General features: G+C 37.8%; 1 protein-coding gene, 1 long non-coding RNA gene and 1 pseudogene across 16 annotated transcripts in view; 2 read left to right on the top strand and 1 right to left on the bottom strand.

Moving 5' to 3' along the window:
- The window catches only part of CLTCL1 (clathrin heavy chain like 1), a 91,011-nt gene that overhangs the window by 65,955 nt on the left and 930 nt on the right, over positions 1–24,126 (bottom strand). For all 12 annotated transcript variants that reach the window (XM_081287814.1, XM_081287819.1, XM_081287820.1 and 9 more), the window contains exons 2-4: positions 11,628–11,835; positions 1,682–1,950; positions 71–232 (exon numbers count right to left, since the gene is read on the bottom strand). In XM_081287814.1, coding sequence (XP_081143940.1) covers positions 71–232; positions 1,682–1,950; positions 11,628–11,835 — 639 coding nt within the window. The remainder of the gene's footprint in view (positions 1–70; positions 233–1,681; positions 1,951–11,627; positions 11,836–24,126) is intronic.
- LOC308645224 (small ribosomal subunit protein uS2-like) lies at positions 6,807–11,298 on the top strand (annotated as a pseudogene). Its single transcript has 2 exons — positions 6,807–7,777; positions 11,221–11,298. The product of its transcript is annotated as a small ribosomal subunit protein uS2-like (transcript).
- Positions 21,205–24,126, top strand: part of LOC308645603 — a 34,695-nt gene continuing 31,773 nt past the window's right edge. The window contains exons 1-3 of one of the 3 annotated variants that reach the window (XR_014021238.1): positions 21,205–21,266; positions 21,551–21,721; positions 22,051–22,096. This is a non-coding gene — a long non-coding RNA (uncharacterized lncRNA). Of the gene's footprint in view, positions 21,267–21,293; positions 21,722–22,050; positions 22,097–24,126 lie in introns of those variants that run through there. The other 2 variants (XR_014021239.1, XR_014021240.1) reach the window with 2 other exon arrangements.

Below are 24,126 nucleotides of genomic sequence, written 5' to 3'. Positions count from 1 at the left end.
ACTTATACAGACTCATGACCCTGATTTCTGACACTTTTCTAGGAGGAAGACAAAGCAGAGTGGATCTTACCTTGCCTCCTGTGGAACTGCGTACAGCAAAGCAGAAGAGAGTGACAGGCTTGGTATTCCCTTCTATCTTGAACTCTGCAAAGGCAGCAGCATGGCCTTCTATGGGTTGTGAAACCTTCCTCTCCACAGAATAGAGCTGCATTGCTCCAACCACACGGTTTTGCTAAGTAAAGATATTTTGTGATGAAAGGAAGAGAAAACGGATAAACAAGCAATTCTGAAAACAAATATTCCTAAAATGAAAGTCTCATACATTGACTTATTTCCTATAATAAATTATAAATCTACTAGCTATTTAAAATGCATGATATGCCAAGCAAAATCAGTCCCCAAAAGTCAAAGTTGAATGTTTTCTCTGATAAGTGGAAGCTAATCCAAAATAAAGGTAGGGGGAAGAAAGAAGGAGAAGGAGAAGGAGGAGGAGAAGGAGAAGGAGAAGAAGAAGAAGAAAGATCAGTGGAGTAGACAAAGGGGAATAAAGGAAGAGAGGAGGAATGGGATAGACAGTGGAATGAATCTGACCTAAATTTCCTATGTACATATATGAATATACCATAATGGAGCTCACCACTGTGTACATCAACAACACATTAATTAAAAAAAAAAAACTATAGGTAAGTAGCAGAAAGATCAGTAGAACCGAGGGAAGGACAAAGGGGGAAGGTGAAAGAGGAATTACTGAATTAGAATATTATATCCTGTGCTTTTATAATTATGTTGAAATTAATCCTATTATGTATAACTAAAAAGAACCAATAAAAATAAACACATGATCTATACTCAAAGGACTTAAAAACAGCATACTACAGGGACACAGCCACATCAGTGTTTATAGCAGCACAAATCACAATAGCTAAATTATGGAACCAACCTAGAAGCCCTTCAATAGATGAATGGATAAAGAAACTGTGGTACATATATATACACAATGGAATTTTACTCAGCATTAAAAGAGAATAAAATCATGGTATTTGCAGGTAAATGGATAGAGTTGGAGAATATCACATAAGTAAGTAAGTCAATCCCCCAAAACCAAAGGCTGAATGCCTTCTCTAACATGTGGATGCTGATCCAGAATGGGGGTGGGGGAGGATGGGAGGAATGGAGGAACTTTAGATAGGGGAAAGGGGAGGGGATGGGAGGAATAGAGAAACTTTAGATATGGCAAAGGGGAGTGGGGAAAGGGAGTGGGCATGAGGTAGGAAAGATGGTGGAATGAGATGGACATCATTACCCTAAGTACATGTATGAAAACATGAATGGTGTGACTATACTTTGTGTACAATCTGAGACATGAAAAATTGTGCTCCATATGTGTACTATGAATTGAAATGCATTCTGCTGTCATGTATAAAAAATTAGAATAAATAAATAAATTTTTAAAGATTATGCTAGAAATAGTTTACAGAATAAACATCAGTAACATGATGGAATGCAGTGGATAATGGGCCAGATTCCAGTTAGAATTATTTGATTGAAAGTTCGGATTTCTTTGTAATCTATTTCTTTCAGTCTCAGGCCTACTTCTTCTGCCTTATACTTATACCAACCTCAAACAACTTAACCATTCCCCTCTAATGTTAGACCTGTAATTTCAGCCCCTGAGGCTTACCTGAGCTGAGATGCCAATAAGGAGCAGCCACTTCTGGTATTCATCAGTTCGGTAGTGGATCATCTGGCACCTAGCCAGACTAGCATGCCTATCAAACATCTTCATGGGCTGGGAGTCACCTTCCATGTTCCAGTGGTAGACCACGGTCTCAGTCACCAAGGCAATAGTGTTCACAGAGATCCATTTCCAAAATAACACCTCTTCTGCCATAGTATGAGACTTCATTTTACTCTTCAGCTCAATATTAAAGATTTGAAGAGTCTTCCCAGCTAGTATTTGATATTATAGAGATTAGAGAAAAATAAATTAAAAATAGAAAAGGCAAATTCTTATCCACTTAATTCTGAATCCTTTTAATATTACTCTAAATTGTAATATTTAAGTTAATCTGATTAACAAGAAAAATGGCTGCCTGAGTAGTAATTGACCATATTTTGATGTCTAAATATTAAAAAGAACTTTCTATACATTAGATTATTTATTTATTTTTTATTTTTTAGTTGTAGTTGGACCCAATACCTTTACTTTATTTATTTATTTTTATGTGGTACTGAGGATCAAACCCAGGGCCTTGCATGTGCTAGGTGAGTGCTCTGCCACTGAGCCACAACCCCAGCCCTACATTAGATTCTTCTTCAGAAGAATAACAACAAAAAATTGGTTCTCTTGAAACAAGAAACAGTTTTAGATTGGTTTCTTCTAGTTTTAAAACATGTGTCTGGGGCTGAGGGTGTAGCTCAGTGACACAGGTGCTTAGCATGTGAGAGGCCCTAGGTTCAATCCCCAACACCAAAATCCCTCCAAAACCAAAACCAACTTTTCTATATTAAGTTAACAAGAACATAAGATATACTTTATTTTCTATTTTTTTCTTTTACTTATTTATTACTTTAAATAAGGCTAGGGTTTGAACCCTTGGTGTTACACATTCTAAATACTTGACCACCAAGTCACACATCCTAAGCACAAGACATTCTTTTTTGTTTTGGTATTTCCACCTTTTGGGAAAGAACACAACCATACTTTCCTATTAAACCAATTTCTCCATATAATAGGGTTACTTTGTTTTAAATTTTAGACTATTGTTGTCAAATAAAAATTTCTACAATGTTGTAAATATTCTAAATTTGCACTATTCACAGTGGACACTAGATATATGTGGCTATTATTAGTCATTTGAAATGTATCTAATGAAATGTATCTAATGAAACACATTTCGGGGACAGAGATTTTACTTTTATTTAACTAAACAGTCATATGGACAGATAGGACAGCACAACTTGTTTTAAAAAAATTATTTCTTACATGTGTGACAATAATGGAATGCATTACATTCATAATTATCCATTCACAGCACAATTTTTCATAACTCTGTATATAAAGTATGTTCACGCCAAATTATGCCATTATACATGAACTCTTTTTTTTGCACTACAATTCTTAATACACCTTTATACCACAATTTATCATATCTCTGTATATAAGGTATGTTAACACCAGATGCATATCTTCATAACATGTATTTTTTTTGAGAGAGAGAGAATTTTTAATATTTATTTTTTAGTTTTCGGTGGACACAACATCTTTGTATGTGGTACTGAGGATCGAACCCGGGCCACACGCATGCCAGGTGAGCTTGCTACCGCTTGAGCCACATCCCCAGCCCCGATAACATGTATTTTATGTAATGATGACCATCACCTTACACCGTCCTTGCTATTCCCCTTCCCACTCCCTTTCCCTCCCACCCCTCTTCCCTATCTAGAGGTAATCTTCCTCCCATGCTCTCCCTCCCTACCCAACTTTGAGTCAACCCCCTTTATCAGAGAAAACATTTGGTGTTTTTTTGGGGGGGATTGGCTAACTTCACTTAGCATAATCTTTTCTAATGCCATCCATTTACCTGCACATGCCATGATCTTATTCTTTTTTAGTGCTGAGTAAAATTCCATTGTGTATAAATTCCATATTTTTTTTTATCCATTCATCCACTGAAGAACATCTTGGTTGGCTCCACAGTTTAGCTATTGTGAATTGTGCTGCTGTAAACATTTATGTAGCTTAGGACAGCAAAACTCTTGACAAGAATTTAGTATCCAACTTCTGACAAGAGATTCATATTGTTTTCAACATTGGCAACGAACTGATTTCTGATTTTGGAATCTATGTAAAACTTAGAGCTATCTGGGTATGGTGGTGCAGTCCTGTAATCCCAGTGATTTGGGAGGCTGAGGCAAGAAGATTGTGAGTTGGAGGCCAGCCTCAGCAACTTAGTGAGACCCTGTCTCAAAATAAAAAATTAAAATGGCTGGGGATGTAGCTCAGTGGTAGAGCACCCTTGGCTTCAATTCTCAGAACCAGGGGGGACTCTTAGTGGTAACATGAAATATTGAAATATTGCTCCCTACTAAGATCATGAACAAGACAAGGGTTATTTCTCTAACCAATTATTTTGATATCATACTGGATATAATAGCCAGTGAGACAAGGCAAAAATTTTTTTTTTAAAAAAAGTAATAGAAAACCTCTCTTTTTTCAGAAATAGCATAATTATTTACAAAGAAAACACCAAGGAATTAAATATCCCCCAAACAATTCTTAGAATAGGTAAATATAGCAATGTTGCAGAATACAAGGTCAATATATAAAAACATTGAATTTTGAAATTCTAGCAGCAAACTGAAAATAAATTTTAAAAAATCTATAATGCCACCAAAAACATAACCTTTAGAAATAAATTTAAAAGATATGCAAAACTTCTGCACTATAAAGCATAAAATGTGTCCAAGAAAAGCTTAAATTAAAAAAGGTGCATGGATCAGAACACTTACTAAGATGTTATTTCTCCCCGAATTTATCTATAGGTTCAGTGCGATCCCAACTAAAATCTCAGCATCCTTTAAAAAAAAAACAACTTTTTGTAGTTGTAGATGGACAGAATGTCTTTATTTGTTTATTTTTATGTGGTGCTAAGGATTGAACTCAGTGCCTCACAAATGCTAGGCAAGTGCTCTGCCACTGAGCTACAACCCCAGCCCAAACATCCCTTTTAAATTTAAGTATAAAATGCTGATTCTAAAATATATATGGAAATATAGAGGATAAAGAACAGTCATAAAGATTTTAGAAAAGAACAAAATTGGAAGATTTACTACACCTGACTTAAATACTATAATGATACAGTAATAAAATGTGTTATGGCCATAAGCATAAACTTACAGATCAATGAAAAAGAATTGAAATAGCTATATGCAATTGAACTGACAAAGGTGAGAAGAAAAAATATTCACATGGAATCTCAAGAGGACTTGAAATAGCCAAAATAATCTTGAAAAAGATCAAAGGTGGAGATCTCATACATCTGGACTTAAAACTTATTACAAAGTTAGATGTCATTAGGAATATAAAAAGAAAACTACACATAGAGAGAAAATATGTATAATCACAGAGCCAATCAATAATTTATATTCTGAATGTAGAAAGAAATGTTATAATCCAATAAGACAAATACATGCTTAAGAAATGGGTTAATGGCTCTGGGTTGAGGGAGGTGGGAGGGAATAAGTTGCAAAAGATGTTGTTAAGAGCGTACTAGAAAATTACAGCTTACCTATTCCCTGTATGCTATGTGCATTTCATTAACTTTGCTGTAATGGACAAAGGAGTCCTAATTTTATAATATACAGTCCCTACTAAGAGTTTGCCAAAGTATGACAAAAACAGAGTTAGTAAACACATTTTGTACAGAAATGCAGACTTCTGAGAAGGACTTTTTGAAGTGAAATTCTAATATCACACCTGAGTGATACATATGCCTATATCACATGTGATACAGGAGAGAAGGAAATGGAAGAAATGAAGGATTCTAGGCCAGAATAACCATTGTTATATGTGTGTAGTTAATTCAACACTACTTTGTACAACTGAAGTCCATATTTGAAAAATATAGTCTTTCTTGATGTTTAGAAGTGTACAAAGTATGTTAAAAGTAGAGGTAGCAAGTAAAACATTTTTTGAGGAAAAAACTGGTTAATGGGCTGGGCACAGAGGTGCATGCCTATAATTCCAGCCACTCGGGAGGCTAATGCAGGAGGATCACAAGTTTGAGGCCAGCATCAGCAACTTAGTGGGATCCTAAGCAACATAGCAAGACCCTGTTTCAAAATAAAAAGAGCTGTGAATATGGTTCAGGGGCAAAGTGCCCCTGGTTTTAATTCCCCAGACCAAAAAAAAAAAAAAAAAGAGGGGGTGAATATATATAAGATCTTTATCACACATTGATCCGTTTGTTTTTATAATTCTTTGTAAAAAGCATTTTTAGATTCAGGGTCTAAATAAAAATCAGGCAGTTTGCTAATCTCTCAGTTATAATATTAGTGTTCTAGTAAATGATGAGCAACAAATGAGACATTCTACCAGCATTTTATGATCTTTTGGTTAAGGGCAAAAATATGTCTCCAGTTCTAAAGTATTCACCATGAATCCCTGAGCAGATAAGATGTGAAGAGGGACTGGCTTTTCCAGAAGACCTGGCAACCACGTGGTCAAAGGATCTTGGTTACATGGCCAGGTACAAGGACAGGTACAGGGTACAAGGTCAGATTAGGTCATCAAGAGGAGGGTAGTGCTACCACAAGGGGATATCCTTGTCTTGAATCCTTTTGAAAATTTAGATCCACTTTCTGTGCTACCTAGGGAAAAAGGGTCATTACAGCATTGTTCTTGATTTCCATTATAACTTAAAGGGAAATTGTCACTGTTATGGGATGATTTGAAAATTAGCCCCGACTTACCTTATTTTGCTCAGACACCTCATCCTATGTGAAACTGGCTTCTCTTCCACATGAGCCTATTGCATAAAGCTAATACCTCCACCCCCACTTACTTGCAGCCTGACCACAATATCCTTGCTTTATGGGACTAATGCAAAATTGTTTTTATGAGTATGAAATTTCTGAGAGTATGATTATATGACTCTTTTTTGGTGACTTTCCATTTGTATGAGATGTACTTTACGATTATGATTACTTCCCCTGCAAACTTTTTGTAGTTTTAGACCTTATAAGCATGTTACTGCCCCCAATCAGGGCCAAGGGTTGCACAACTGCTTGCTGCTCTTTTGGCCCTGGATGGAAATAAAACTTTTGTCTTTACCTGAAAAGGCCCTAGAGAATTATTTATAAATTTGGGAATAACACCTTAACTTCACAATGTCTGGAGGCCTTGATGTCCTGCAAATGAGGAAGGAGGATGTCCCCAAATTCCTTGCAGCAGGAACCCACTTATGTGGCACCAACCTTGATTTCTAGATTTCTAAATGGAACAATATATCTAAAAAGGAAAAGTGATGGCATCTATATCATAAATTTGAAGAGGACCTGGGAGAAGCTTCTGCTGACAGCTCGTGCCATTGTTGCCATTGAAAATCCTGCTGATGTCAGTGTCAAATCCTCTAGGAATACTGGCCAGTGAGCTGTACTGAAGTTTGCTGCTGCCATGGAGCCACTCCTATTGCTAGCTGCTTCACTCCTGGAACTTCACTAACAAGGCAGCCTTCTAGGAGTCATGTCTTCTGGTATTTACTGGTCTCAGGACTGACCACTAGTCTCTTACAGAAGCATCTTATGTCAACCTGCCTACCATTGCTCTGTGTAACACAGATTCTCCTCTGTGCTATGTGGATATTGCCATTCCATTCAATAAAGGGAACTCACTCTGTGGATGTGATGTGATGGATGCTGGCCCCAAAAGTTCTGTGCATGCATGGCACAATTTCCTGTGAACACCCAGGGTAGGTCATACCTGATATTTACTTCTACAGAGATCCTGAAGAGAATGAAAAAGAAGAGCAGGCTGTTGCTGAAAAAATTGTGACCAAGGAGAAATTTCAGGGCAAAGGGACTGCTCTAGCTCTTGAGTTCACTGCTACTCAACCTGAGGTTGTAAAAGTCTGAAAGTGTGCAGGTACCCTTTATGCATATCTAAACAGTTCTTTACTGAAGACTGGAGAGCCTGGCAGCCACTGAAGACTGGTGTGCAGCTCCCACTGCTCAGTCCAGAGAGAACAACCACTTAGTGGTCTTGAGCTGTTCTTCTGTAGACACTTCAGCAAAAATAGAAATAAATTTATGGAAAAATAAACACTTGTTTCTTTTAAAAAAAAAAAGAGGTCCAGTGCTTGAAAAGCCATTTTCCAATTACAAGACCTCACTGGGCCAAATGAGGTGGTTCACGAGATTCAAGATGAGACCCCTTCACTTCCTTGCTTTACCAGTACCTGTGGAAACCAGTTATGATTTGAAATGAAATGACAGTGCTGGCAGAGCTTATTTGTAAGTCAATGATCTCTGTAATTCAATTACCACACAAACACTTTTCTTTTTAAATTGTTTTTAGTGTTGAGGATTGAATAAAGGAATATTCTGCCACTGAGCTACATCTCCAGCACTTTTCAATTTTCATTTTGAGACGGGTCTTATTAAGTTGAAGAGGCTGGCCTCCAACTTGAAATCCCCCTGCCTCAGTCTCCCAAGTCACTGGGATTACAGAGGTGTGCCACCATGTCCAGCAAATATCTTCTTTTTAAAATACATTTTTTGTGGGCTGGGGCTGTAGCTCAGTGGCAGAGCACTTGCCTAGCGCATGTGAGGCACTGGGTCCAGTCCTCAGCACCACATAAAAATAAACAAATAAAATAAAGACATGCTGACCATCTACAACTATAAAAAATAATTTTTTGCTTATTTTGATCTAGAGTTTTTAAAATACACTATACATCTTCCATGTGCCAAAAATTTGTACTACAAGAATCTGAAATCAACCAACAGCCACAAAATTTAAGTAAAAATAGCAGAAAGCCTTAAATTGTATCTCTGTTTCCATAACTTCACATTTTCCTATACAAAATAGCACTTAACATTGCTACAGATGAAGAAATTCATATGAAGTATGTGGGGGTGTGTCCACAGAAAGGCCATGCTGGTCTCCTGATGGACAGAAACCATCTCACAGAATGCCAACTTTAGACAAAGACTCTCTAAGACTAGGTTACAGGGAGATATCAAAGCAAGGCTGCTTTGAATTCTGTCTAAGAAGACAAAAACAAGGCTACTGTGCAATCTACAAACTAACAACACTCCTCCTCCTATAGCTAGAACAAGTGACATGCTACTTCTTTACCAATTACAGCTTTTAAAATATTGTTATACATATATATATAAAACAGTCCAATATATTTTGATATATTAATACAAGCATGGAATACATCTTATTCTAATTAGGATCCCAGTCTTATAGATGTACATGATGTTGAGATTCACTCTGGTGTATTCATATATGTACATAGGAAAGTTATGGCAGATTCATTCCACTCTTTTTCCTACTCCTATCCCCCCTTCCTTCCCTTCATTCCCCTTTGTATAATCCACTGAACTTTTATTCTTCCCCTCCCTTCCTTGTTGTGGGTTAACATCTAGATATCAGAGAGAACATTCAATCTTTGGTTTTGGGTGACTGGCTTATTTAGCAGATAGTCTCCAGATCCATCCATGCAAATGTACTAATGTCATTCTTCTTCTTTATGGCTGAGTAATATTCTATTGTGTACCACAATTTCTTTTTTTTTTTTAAAGAGAGAGAGAGAGAGAGAGAGAGAGAGAGAGAGAATTTTTTAATATTTATTTATTTATTTTTAGTTCTCGGCGGACACAACATCTTTGTTGGTATGTGGTGCTGAGGATCGAACCTGGGCCGCACGCATGCCAGGCAAGCGCGCTACCGCTTGAGCCACATCCCCAGCCCCACCACAATTTCTTTGTCCATTCATTTGTTGATGGGCATCCACCAATTATAGCTTTATCCCCTCTGGTCTTCCTTTTCTCATAGATAAGTTTCCTTGAGATGCCCTATCACAAAATCACCCCCACTTTCTGAAAATATCTAATCTATGGCAAATCTCTGCTTCCTTAGACTATCCTACAAATCATACAACTAAAGCCAAAATTCTAAATAAGGTTCTTAACTTATACCCTCTTACTGAGGTATACCCTAGTTTCATGCAGTGTGTGTTCTCTCACTGTATAACCAGAGTAATAAACCCAACTTGTTCAACTGCACGCATGTTGCTGGTGGTATTGGCTAGAGGGGGATGGCATCATCTAAGTACTATAGTCTCTCTAGAAATTTTTACACACACACACACACACACACACACAAACACACCAAAAGATCCACAATGCACAATATTAAAGAGAATTGTGCTGGAGAACCAGGAAAAGGCAGGTCACTTCTGGTACTTGCTGTGAATACAAAATAACAACATGCTACATAAGATCTCTCTAAAATGATTTAAAATACAGAAAGAAAAACCAACAAGGGGAGAATGCCATAAAAAATAGCCAAGGCATAAGTGACAAAGTAAGAGAAATAGAATCATTAAGTTCATAAATTTAATACTTTTTTCAATTAAAATTAAAACAGTTTACACTGCTTACACTACATGTTAAAAAAAAAAAAAAAACTTTGACAAAGCCAAGCATAGTGGTGCACACCTGTAATCCAAGTGGCTGAGGCAGGAAGATCGCAAGTTCAAAACCAGCCTCAGCAACTTAGTGAGCCCCTGAGCAACTCAATAGGACCCTGTCTCAAATAAATAAATAAATAAATAAAAAAGGACTGGGATGTGCCTCGGTGGTTGAGCAGTTGAGCATCCCTGGGTTCAATCCCCAGAACCCCCCACGCCCCAAAAAAACCCAACTTTGACAAGACTTCAAGGAAAAAGGTAGACTTGGTAACAAAACAAAGATCTTTTGAATACAAAAACTTCTCAGTTATTTCTTTTTAAGTAGACGTCCTAACTTCCAGATGTCCTTATGCCTACTGAAATGACAAAGTAGGCCCTATTTCTACAACAAAATAGAAGCTAAGGCAAAGCTAATATTTGACATTAACAACATTTTTAATGTCTTTATTTTATTTATTTATTTATTTTGTAGTTGTAGATGGACAGAATACCTTTATTTATTTATTTAATTTTTATGTGATACTAAGGATCAAACCCAATGCCTCATGCATCTTGGCAAGTGCTCTGCCTCTCAGCTACAGCCCCAGCTCTAATGCCTTTATTTTATTTCTTTATTTTTATTTTTTTACATATTTTTTAGTTGTCAATGGATCTTTATTTTATTTATATGCAGTGCTGAGAATCAAACCCAGTGTCTCATACATGATAGTCAAGTGCTCTACCACTGAGCTAGAGCCTCAGTCCCATATTTGTTTATTTTTATATGGTGCTAAGGATTGAATCCAGTGCCTTACCTGTGCTAGGCAAGCACACTGCCACTGATTAGAGCCCCAGCCCATTCACAAATTTTTGGTCCAAAAATAGTTTTTATTTTTCAAGGTAAACAATTTTACACAAAACATTCACAAGTCCACTCTGTACAAAATTCCTTCATTTCCAAATCAAGGCAGTATGAAAAGATTCTATATTTTTCAAATTAACCTGAAAGTTTTTCATACCCAATGTTTCCTGTGTTCAGAGAAGTGAAATTCTATTAATGATCAGCTCTCCTTTCATGAGAGAGGGAGGTTTTTTGGCTTCTTCTCAGGATGCCTAGAGCAGCCTTGTAGCAGGCCCTGACATGAGGGTACTCTTTATAAGCACACATGGTACTGCTCTGGATTTCCAGACCTATGAAGACAAGGTCCTAGGCATTTGTTCCCTCTCAGTGTGTCTGGCACAATAGGTGACATTACAAAGCAGCTCTGGTTCTCATGGACTTCTTACAAGGGCACACTAAATATAGGTTCTGCTAAAATTTTTGGAATCAGGTTGAATACTACTTATGACACCTCACTGTGAGTTTTCTGACACTTGTCTAATACATAAGGTAACAAAGTAGGTACAGTGAAATAAAATTCCTTTCTAAAAATATGTTGGGCTTACCTTTCAGAGCTATCACTTTAGAAGCTGGATTCACGATGGCACGCTCTGCTGAGATAGGACGTCTGATGGGTGCCATTGGGTCATTCATGTCAATAATCACCACTTGTGCCTGCTCCCCGACTTTCTCTCGGACACATATGAACTTGTCAGACTCCATAGTCAGTGTGCTAAATCCAATATTGGCTGGATTTATTCCTAGGTTTTGGAGCTAAATAGAGAAGAACCTTTGATTAAAGTAAGTTTTTCCTTTCTGAAAGAGATTATCTCTAGCCTAGTGTTAGCAAAGTCTAACAGAAGCAAGAGGAAAATGTATACTAGAGTTTAGAAAAAACTTAACATTAGGTAAATATTTAAGGAAAACATAGGTTTTACTTTCTATACTTGTAATAGTAACAGTCCAAAGGTCAAGAGAAGCCCTTGAGTTAACTTTCAAGGAGCTTAAAATCTGCAGGGGTGACAAGGCATGTGTAAGAATAAAGATAGTACCAGGGAGTATAAAGGTTGCCATAAGAGACACAGAAAGAGATGAGCTGGAGGGAGCCCACAAAAAACACCACCAGAGAAGGCACAGAGAAGTTCATCACTGAGGAGAGCTTTTGGGAGCTTCAGGGGAAGAAAATGGGGAAAAGAGGAGACACAAATACTGGTTTCTCTAAAAAGCAAGTAAAAAGAAAAATTAGGAATTTGTTTAAAACGTCTCCCTAGACATCATTAAGTCTGCCTAAATCTGATTTTTACTTGTAAAAACCAAAACTAGGCAACTTTCTCCAAAGGCCAGCATATGAGAGTACCTGGATTAAATAAGACCTACTAATGGGATTTGCAACAATGAAATTCCCCAGAAAAACACATATTTAAGAAGCATACATAAAGAACCTATAAAGAACCATGTCTATTTCTATAAATTCCCCTGCCTCAACAAGCTACCTTTATTTTCACTTTATTTATTATTTGAAATGGGGTCTTGCTGTGTTGCCAAAGCTGGTCTGAAATTTCTAGGCTCAAGTGATTCTCCTGAGTCAGCCTCAGTGGCAGAGTAAGGGGAGGCTGCCACTGAATCAGCCAGTAACTGGGACTACAAGCACATACCATTGAGAGGAGCTTTTCTTTGTGTTTTGTTTTGCAGTGCGGGGGATTAAACCCAGGGCATCCTGCATAACAGACCACTGAGTGTTCTATAACTCCAGAAGTTCTTTTTATAAAATTAATTAATTAATTTGTTTATTTAAACTAGGTATATATGACAGCAGAATGCATTCTGATTCACTGTACACAATTTTAGCACAACTTTTCATTTCTCTGGTTGTACATGATATAGCATCATACCATAAGTGCAGTTAACACATGTATCTAGGGTAATGATGTCCATCTCATTTCAGACCTTCTTTTATTTTTAAATATTGTTCAGTTCAATCCCATCCCTACTGCTATTGTTTTGACCTTTTAACATCTGTTTCCTTGTGTAAACTTGTGTAAGTTTATTCCACCTACAAAGATAATGAACCCCTTGTTTAAAAATATCTACCACCTTTTGGAAGGAACAAGAATGAGACTGTTCATACTGTTGGTATAATTTTTTATTGGCATAAAAACAGACATAAAGACCAATATAATAGAATAGAGGACCGAGAAATAAACCCATGCATTCAAACCATCTAATTCTCAACAAGAGTCAAAAACATATACTGGGGTTATAGCTCAGTGGGGGAGTACTTGCCTAGTTTGCAAACTAGTAAAGTCACTATGGAAATCAATATAAAGATTCCTCAAACAAAACAAAAATAGAACTACCATATGATCCAGCTACACCATTCCAGATATATATCTGAAGGAATCAAAGTCAGTATACAATAGAGATATCTGCATACTCATGTTTATCGTGACACTATTTACAATAGTCAAATTACAAATTGAGCATAGATGCCCATAAATAGATAAATGGAGAAAGAAAATGTAGTATATATACATAATGGAGTATTATTTAAACATAAACAACAAAATCATGCCATTCTTATGAAAATGAATGGAACCAGAGATCATCATGTTAAATGAAATAAGCCAGACTCAGAAAGGCAAGTATCACATGTTTTTTCTCATATGTGGAACTAGAAGGGGGGAAAAAAAGACAACACAAAAGGGGGACTATTCGGAAAACAAAGGAAAGGCTACTGTAAGGAGAGGGTAGGCAGGTTAAGAGAAAGTAATAGGAAAGTACAACCTTCTCCCCTGAAATCCATTAGATTTGTGAACTCTTTGAAAAGAAAATCATGAATACTTGCAGTCGAAATGGGCTCACTTAAGAAGTCACACCAAATCAATCTCACTTTGTTTCTTCTTTTTTTCTTCTTCTTATTTTTTTTTTCAGTACAAGGAATTGAACCCAGGAGAACTTAACCACTGAGTCACATCCCTATCCCTTTTTTTCATATTTTATTTAGAGACAGGGTCTCGCTGAGTTGCTTAGCATCTTGCTAAATTGCTGAGGCTGGCTTTCAACTCGTGATCCTTCTGTCTCAGCCTCCTGAGCCACTGGGATTATAGTCATGTGCCACCCACCCAACTCAACCTCATTTTCTTTCTTTTTTTTTTTTAAAGAGAGAGAGAGAGAAAATTTTAATATTTTATTTTTTAGTTCTCAGCGGACACAACATCTTTGTTTGTATGTGGTGCTGAGGATCGAACCCGGGCCGCACGCATGCCAGGCGAGCGCGCTACCGCTGAGCCACATCTCCAGCCCCTCAACCTCACTTTCTTGAAAGCAAAAGTAATAGAATAAAATTTCATTTCAATAAGCGATCTAGCTTAGGTCTGCTAAGGTAGCTTAAAGTAATTGTATAGACATTAAATTCTCATTGTAAGACTTTTATCTATGGCACCTTTATAGTATACAGAGCTTTGTTTGTATTAGTTTCTTCTCAAATTGAAAGTCAGGTCTCATCATTTGGATCCATTAAAACATTCAGCACTGGCTGGGGGATATAGCTTGGTGATATGGGACTTCCCTAGCATGCACAAGGCCCTAGATCCAATTCTCAATACCACACACAGACAAAAACAAAGGAAAAACTTTAGCACACAAAAGCCCAAAAAACACATGAAACAAAAGGCTCCTGGAATGAGATAGATAGAGAGGCATGGAGCAAGCTTATATACAATCAGAAGTTCAGTTGAACCACACCCCATTGGCATAGACCATATGTATCACTGTCTATCTGATGCTGAGTCCCAGTACTCTGACTTTAACCATCTGCTAGTCAATATTTTGACCAATTACTGTGGTCAATCATTCCTCATATCAGGAATGATTTTATTATCTGCTAAAGGGATACTGTCAACATAAGAGGCCAACCTGAATAGGTCTGAAAGGACTATAAAATAAAAAAGATAAAATTACACAAATTCAAACAAATAGTACATTTGTGTTAAATATCAAAAAATAGGATCAAGATAACCAGCCACAGTGGCACTAAAATAAAATGTCAATCATATGTAGTATGAGCCTTCTTTGGATGCTAATTCAAATAAACCAAATAGATAAAATAATTGATACAAAAGAGAAATTTACACTGACAAGATATTGAATAACACTGAGGGATGACTTTTTTTTTTTTTAGATGCAATAATGTTGTTAGAGTACATGTTAAAAATAAAAGTTTTAATGTACATTGATGGGTTAAGAGATGTAGTAGACACATATAACTGGATTATTACTTAGCCTTAAAAAGGATGGAAATTCTGACACATATAATTTCACAGATGAACTCTGCTATAGTTTTGTTACGAGATGTCTCACAAATTCTCATGTGAGAGACAACACAGGAATCTTCAGAAACGAAATGATCAGATTACGAGATATGACCTAATCAGTCACATGCAGGATTAACTGGGTGTAACTGTAGGCAGGTAGGGTGTGGCTGGAGGAAGTAGGTCACTGGGGATGTGACTGTGGGATTTATATTTTGTCTCTAGCAAGCACAGCTCTTTTTGCTTCTTGGTTGCCATGTCCTGAGCTGCTTCTCTTTTCCACACCTTTCTGTCATGATGTTCTGCCTTTCCTCAGGCCCAGAGCAATAGATTTGACTGAATCTCTGAAACCATGAGCCAAAATAAACTTTTCCTCCTCCAGGTTGCTCTTGTCAGGTCTTCTAGTCATACTAACAATAAAGCTGAGAAAAATAAACTCTGAGGTCATTACACTGAATGGACAGTCAGTCACAAAAAAGACCAATGTTGCATGCATGAGTCCATTAATATGGGGTACCTAGATTAGTCAAATTCACAAAGACAGAAGAAAGAAGAATGGTGGTTACCAGGGACTTGGGAAGAGCAGGAATGGGGAGTCAGTATTTCAGTGTTATAAGATGAAAAAAGTATGGGAAATGGACAGTGGTGATGGTTATATGACAATTTGAATGTGTTAAGTGTACTGAATTGTACACTTAAAAATGGTTAAGACAGGTGAAGCTGGGAGTTCACTGATATAGCACTTGCCTAGCATGTGCAAGGCCCCAAGTTTAATCTATTGCACTGTAAAAAAAATGGTTAAGATAGTAAGTTTTATATGTACTTTATCACAATAAAAGAAAGTGGAAAAAATAATCAAGAGTTCTCTTTTGGAGATATAGCCTCAAATAAGTAAGAATGAAATAATCTGGTAGTGAGAAGGCACATAACTGAAACAGGTATTAGTAAGCAACTATTATCTTTTCAACCAATTCAAGTTTTTCCAGGACATAGAACAACAGGAATGAAAGCTCTTTGGACAGAGCTGCACACTCAAGTGGGTCTAGGTTTTCTGTTATCATTTCATTCTCAGTTTAGGGATGTACATTGGTTTAATATTGTGACATCCTGATCACTGCAAATATAACTGAGAATTTGTAATCCTGAAGAATTTGTATTCAATATGTTAGGTATAGTAGGTTATAAAATATTAGTAGTTATTTTCCTTATCCAAGAGAATATATGCATGTTTATACCAAATATCACTGATACTTCCCAGAGGAGTAATTGCCCAAAGTTGAGGGTTTCTGTTTGTTCAGTTTTGGTTTTTTCCAGTACTGGGGATCAAACTCAAGGCCTCACACATACTAGGCAAGTACTCTGCCATAGAGCTGTATCTCCAGAACTTTTTATTTTCTATTTTAAGACAGGGTCTTGATAAGCTGCCCAGGTTGGACTCAAACTTATAATCTTCCTGCTTCAGTCTCCCAAGTAGTTGAGATTACAGGTGTTAGGCACAGCACCCAGCTTCATTTTTTGAAAAAAAGTTTTTTTCACTTTAACCAAGGATTTTGATCCCTAATATATAATCATTCGGGTAGGTAAACTAGCTACACATTTTAAATGGTCCATATACATTGAATTAACCAAAGGTGGAAAAGTCAAAAATTTTTTTCAGTACTGGTGATTGAACCTAGGGGTGCTTTACCCCTGAGCTACATCCCTAGCCCTTTTCATTTTTGATTTGGAGACAGGGTTTCACTAAGTTACTGAGGCTGGCCTCAAAATTTTTTTTTCAAAAAATGTATTTATTTTTTAGTTATAGGTGGACACAATATCTTTATTTTATTCGTATATGGTGCTGGGGATCAAACCCAGTGCCTCACACATGGTAGGCGAGTGCTCTACCTCTGAGCCACAGTCCCAACCCAGGCCTCAAACTTTTAATCCTCCTGCCTCAGCTTCCTGAGTAGCTGGGACTACAGGCATGCACCACCAATCATGGCTTGATAAGTCACTAACAGTTCTCAAAACCTACAATTAAATCAGATGTGGTGTCCCAGGTTGGTGTGTGTCTCTCTCTCTCTCTCTCTCTCTCCTTCCTGGCTACCATGAGTTGAGCAGTTTTACTTTGACATGCCCTTCTGCCATGATATACTGCCCCACCACAAGCCCAGAAACAACATAGCCAGTCAACCATGGACTGAAACATTAGAAACCATAAGCTAAAATAAATCTTTACCTCTCTGAGTTGTTTTTCTTGGGTATTTTATCAAAGAGACAAAAAGCTGTCTAATATACTTTCCCAGCTTCATTCACTGCTTTGTCCTACCTAGCACACAGATGTTAAGTAATCAGTACAGAAGATTCTTTTCTAGGAGTCAGATTCAGTTCATATACAGTTTCTTATGTTTTTATACCAAATTTACCAACCAACTTTTCCTAGCTTAAAAAGGAAGTTCACTCAGTCAATGAGGGCCTATGAAGAATAATGATACTCAGGTATTTGCCAGAACTTACATTCTACAAGTAGGTTAGTTTAGGGATAGTTAAATAATGACATTTATATAGTATTTTAAGAGAGCCTCTCTCAAGTTACATCCCTACAAGTTTTCTGTATTTTAAAACTAATGCATAAGACTCTATATTTATACCTGTTAAATGTCAACCAGCTGGATTCTAGCCTGTCAAGATCTGTTTGGATTCTAATTTTGTCACTGAACTTTGCTGTCCCAGCTTTGTGACATCCTTCTTCAGCCAGCCAAAAGCGATGGTAATCTCTCTGGCACAGAGGAACCAGGAGACCTTGAGCAGGAGAAACAGAAGAGAATGTGAGAGAAAAGACTGAAAGCTGCAGACTCAGTGAAGTATAGAGAAGAAACAATCAAGAAGAGCAGGGGAAGGCAAAGAAATACTTAAGAGGATGGGGTGACAGGGTTCCAAAAGTTATTGCCTGAGGAGTATATCAGTAAACAATTCTGTTGAACATATACTATGATGGGATGTAATCTTAAGGGAAGATCTTCACACTGCATTAAGTTATAAAATCAAAGGGCAGAAAAATAATATTTTTAATCATTTTTGGAAAGACACAGTGACTTCCTTAATAGGGACTTTCTCTGGTGAGAGGAAGCCAGAGGTTAAACAAAAAACTTTATTTTCCATTTACAATTTCTACTTGGGGCTCTTAGTCCCATGTATGTGCATTACTTTAAAGCTTATTCTAAACTATGGCCCACTGCATAATCATAATGCTGAAATACCTGAGAAGTGAGAAGAACTTTTTTTTTTAGTACTGGGGATTGAACTCAGGGAGCACTCAACCATTGACCCACATCCCATTCCTACTTGGTATTTTTTATTTAGAGACAGGGTATCTCACTGAGTTGCTTAGCGCCTTGTGTGAGAAGAATTTTGACTAAGATTTTCCTAAGACTTAATAACTCTTTCAACTTAAAAACTCAAAATGTACTGGGAATCTCATGCAGTTTAGGGATCAAAACATTTGAACATATTCTATGGCGATAATTTATTTTCCCCAAAAGGCCCCATTCAAGTTCATTAACTATTTGGTCACTCACAATGCCATGGTAATGGGCACCTTCATAAGGCTCACCCTCCAGATACCCCAGCTGATGCAGGTGCCTATTCTTTGTTTGTAAATTACAAAGTCAGAGAGGGTAAATAACTGGCCAGTATGTATTTTCAATACCAGGAGCATCAGTCCATTTGTAGGCAAAACTTACCACTTATACAACACCTTAAAAAAAGTTTTACATGGGTGTGCAAAAATTTTAGGACCCAATGAACCAACTACTGTCTTAGTATATAAACACCATTTCAAGAAATGAAGCTGGGTGCAGTGTTGCCCACCTGTAATCACTCCTAGCTACTTAGGAACCCGAGGCAGGAGGATCACAAGTTCAAGGCTAGCTGGGCAGGTTAGCAAGATCCTGTCTTAAAACAGAAAATTAAAAAAAAATAAACAAAAAGTATGTGTGTGGGGGAAACTAGGGATGTAGCTGAGTGGCAGAGTGCCCCTGGGTACGATCCCCAGTAAGGGGGAGGCAGAAATAACTACCTAATGGCAATGTAAACCAAACCAATTGGGCTTTGGGAGCTCCAGCCCATCTCTAAGAGATTCTGATTGAATAAGCACAGGTATTTTTTGTGTGTGGGGGGGAGGGTACCAGGGATTGAACCCAGGAGGGTACCAGCCACTCAGCCACATCCTCAGCCCCTCTTCTTTTACTAAATTATTAATTTATTCTAATTTGTTATACATAATGGCAGAATGCAATTCATTTCATATTACACATATAGAACACAATTTTTCAAGACACTGATTATACACAAAGTATTTTCACATCATTCGTGTCTTCATACGTGTACTTAGGGTAATGATGTCTAACTCATTCCACCATCATTCTTACCCTTTTGCTTCCTCCTTTCCCCTCTCTCCCCTTTGCCCCATCTAAAGTTCCTCCATTCCTCCCTTACTCCCCCCTCCCTCCCACCCCGCCCATTGCCATTATGAGTCAGCATCCTCATATCAAAGAAAACATTAGTCTTTGTTTCTTTTTGAGATTGGCTTGCTTCATTTAGCATTATATTCTCCAACTTCATCCATTTACCTTCAAATGCCATGATTTTATTCTCTTTTAATGCTGAGTAATATTCCAGTGTGTGTGTGTGTATCTCACACACACACACACACACACACACCAAAGTTTCCCTATCTATTCATCTACTGAAGGCTCAGCCCCCCCTTTTTTTTTTTGTATTTTATTTAGAGACAGGGTCTCACTGAGTTGCTTAGCACCTACCCATTGCTGAGGCTGGCTTTGAACTGGCAATCCTCCTGTCTCAGCCTCCTAGCCACTGGGATTACAGGCGTGAGCCACTGCACCCAGCATCATAAGTATTTTTAAAGCTCCTGAGCATTCTCACATTCTTTCCGGGAGAGCAGCATAGGTTAAGACCTGTGGTCATCATTCTCCCACAACTTACATAGTTCACCACATTATACCTTTTTAGAACATCACTGTAGTACATAGGGATAAACTACATAATTAAAGTTTTTTTTTTTCCAGTGCTAGAGATCAAACCCAGGGCCTTGCATATGCTAGGCAAGTGCTGTACCACTGAGCTATGCCCCTAGCTCAAAACTTTGATGGAACACATTTTTGCTTTCTGTACATTGAGCTGTCCATTAACACAGGTTACAAACTTGAAGCTGCTTTTCCCTCTGCCTCAGTACTAGGGATTAAACTCAGGGCCTCAAAATGCTAAGCAAATGCTCTACCACTGAGCTACATTTCCAGCTCTTTTAAGTTTTTTATTTTAAAACAGGGTCTCACTAAATTTCCCAAGCTGGTATTGAACTTTTTCCTGCCTCAGCCTCCAGAGATTATAGGTATATGCCACTATGTCCAGCTGCAGGTGCTTTTTGATATAGCTGGGAGAAAACAGCTCATCATAGAACTTCTATACCACCAAATCATTCAGTTATTCTTCTTCTGAATCAAGGTGTACAAGTTTTAAGCCCTTCAGCTCTTTTACATGCTCAAACATCACAAACAGAAACTAGCTTCCACATCAGATATTTGAATATAACAACATTCCAAATCAGATATTTGAATATAAAACAAAAGTTTAAGTAGCACCTTCCTGGCCTCACAATTTAATAGGGGAAATAAACAACTACAATACCATGGGATTAGAGCTACTATAAAAGAAGCCCTAAAGGTGCTGGGCACAGAAGAAGGACTCCCAACCCTGACAAGTCAGAGACAGATTCTGAAGAGTGACTTTTAAGCAGACACTTCCAGAAAGTTTAGTAGAAATAAGCTGGGTAATGAGAGGGTGAGGGGAAGAATGTGTTCTGGAAGGGACACAAAGGGAACAGCAATAGAGGTAAGCAGGTGATGGATCTGGACTCGGCAGAGCTTGAAAGGCTCAAATTAAAATGAGTCTGGCATTTTCATCCCAGAGGCAATGAACAACCCTCCCTGAAGAACTTTAGGTAGATTCTCTGAGATTACTATGGCTATGTTCTAGGGAAAGGACCAAGGAAGGCAAGACCAGTGGGTGGACAAAGCTAGTACCACCACTAAGGTAGTAAAGAATGGTACAGTCTAGAGTGGTTGCAGTCATGATGACAGTGGTAGAAATGATGCCCCCCACTCCCCAAAAAACAGGAGGAAGAGCCAATGGAATGGCATCTTAGCTTCCTGGCTGGAAACTGGAGAAGCTACTTGGCAAGAAAGGGGAGACCCATTTCTGAAGATGATTTGAAGAACCAGATGACCCTTTTCCACTTTTCCAGTAAGCACTAGCCATAAGGAAGAGCACAAGGACACAGTGCTTAAGTAAGAGTCAGATTCTATACAAAACTTTTATTTATTAAAACCTTCTCTGTAAGAATTATACCTTTGACATGGGTTGGATATGGATTGAGTGTGTTCCCTGAAGGTTCACATGTTGAGGTTTATCTCAGCATGGTGGGGTTTTAAGGGTTGGAAACTAGTGGGAGGTCTCTGGAGGCTGCCTTGGGAAGAGATTAAGATAGTTCTAATGGAACCCTGAGTTAGTTCCTGTGAGGTTATCTCTTTTCTCTATAAAATAGTTACCCAGCCTCAGGTATTTCATTACAGTAAGAGAAAAAGGACTAATACAACTGTTTACCCCTATTTTATAGACAAAAGGATGGAGGTACAAAATACGCACCCAAATTCACAGAGCCAGTAAGTACCTGTGTTTACTTATGGTATCTTCAGTGTGGCCTTAGTTGGAGCTCTTAATGACAGCCTGCTATTAACTCTCATACAAACAGTCTGAGACTCATTAAAAACACATGGAGCTGAGTGCAATGGTGCATGCTTGTAATCCCAGTGACTCAGGAAGCTAAGGCAGGAGGATCACAAGTTCAAAATCAGCCACAGCAAGTTAGCTTGGTACTAAGCAACTGTAAGACTGTCTTAAAATAAAAAATAAAAAGGGCTGAGAATGTAGCTCAGTGGTAAAGTGCCCCAGAGTTACAATCCCCAGTGAGAAACTCTGAAGGGCCAATCAAGTGCAGCTGGGAAGTTTTGGAAAATGTGTGTGATGCTGGGAGTTTGAGTTTGTTTTTTATGAGAGGCTGGTCAATGACAGCGTGTTTTTTAAGGCTCAATTAAAAATGGTTCTCACATTTTTATAAGGTAAAGAAAGGGGAAGAACACTCAACAGAGACTGGATGTGGCTCTGAAAATCTAACACATATATTATCTGGTCCTTTACAAAAACAATTTTGGAATCTCTTGTGGCCTTGGCAAGAACAGATTCAGGGAACCAGAATGGGGGTGGGGTACAAAAACCAGGCTGTCTGTTATTTAGGAACATAAAAAAATAATGGAGAGAAAGCTGGTTCTTTCACAATGTCTGGCTGTGAGGAAAGAGCTTCAAGAGGTCAAGGGGAGAGAAGTTTTCTTTTTATGAGCACTGTTAAACACAAAAAGGAAGAAGTCCCTGAAAGAAAATGGATGAAAACCCCAGAAAAGGAAGCTGCTACTGAGAAAGGTCCCTATTAAAGGGGAGGATATAGGATCCAGAACACAAATAAAACCCAGAACACCCTTCTGAGGTAACAAGAAGGCAGAAAAGGGTGTTAGTTTGCAGGCATGAAAGTGAACACATCCCAGTTTATGGCTTCTGCTTTCTCCAAGTTATCTGCTAGGAACAAGGCAGAACAGCAGGATCAGGGATTTAAGAAATAGGGCAGAATTTTCAAATGTCTGCAAGGAAGGCAGTGTGCTGATAACAGAGAAACAGAATGCTGAGCAGCCTCAAACACCCACTTAAGGTTAGTAACCATAAACTACAGTTTCATTTATATGGCCTGAATGCCACAAGCCACAGCATTTTCCAGATAATGAAACATATTCCCCGAAACATATTCCCCTTCAAGATATTATAAACTTTGATGGACACTTAAAATGCTTTATTGCTTCCATGGTTTTTGAATAGACAGCAGTTAAGCACAGGCTTTGGAGTTGGAGATCTTGTTTGGAATCCAATCTCTGTCACTTACTAGCTGTTTAATCTTATCCAAGTTAATTATTCTCAGTATTCTATGGTTTAAATGTGATATCACTAACAGCTTCAAGTATTAATTTTAATATCTTTGGTTTTTAAATTTATTTGTTTTTATGTGGTGCTGAGGATCAAACCCAAGGGCTCACACACATTAGGTGAGCGCTCTACCGCTGAGCCACAACCCCAGCCCAGCTTCAGTTATTAAGAGGATTAAACAAGATATAAAAAAAATGGTGTATGAGTTGCAAGAGTTATGGTTTGGTAAATTGCAACTAAATTATACTCTATATCATTATTAGCAGCAGCAATAATTTACTATCTTACATTACTGGAACTGGTTCAGCTTAGTATTAAAATGGAGTCCACAGAGGAGATGGATGTTTAGGACACTTCCATCTCCATACAATCTCAGTGTATTACTAACCAAGTGACCCAGCAGGACACTCTAGGTATCAAATTTCCAATCTGGAGAATGAGAGGATTGGAGTGATCATTATAAAACTCCCAAGACTTTTTTCATTTTGATGTTGGGCCGACAGCACTATGCATTATGAAAACATGACCTGTGTGATGAAATCAACTACATTTGTCACTGTACAGCTTTGTAGTTAACAAAACTTGAGTCTGAATCTTGCTCTTAATAAATAAAGGGAGTCATTTAACATCTTTGAGTCTCTCTTATCTACAAAATAAACAACAC

Source organism: Spermophilus citellus, assembly GCF_964194105.1.
Source record: "Spermophilus citellus genome assembly, chromosome: 3".
In the NCBI taxonomy this organism is placed as follows: domain Eukaryota; kingdom Metazoa; phylum Chordata; class Mammalia; order Rodentia; family Sciuridae; genus Spermophilus; species Spermophilus citellus.
This window is presented reverse-complemented; position numbering and strand designations above follow the sequence as displayed.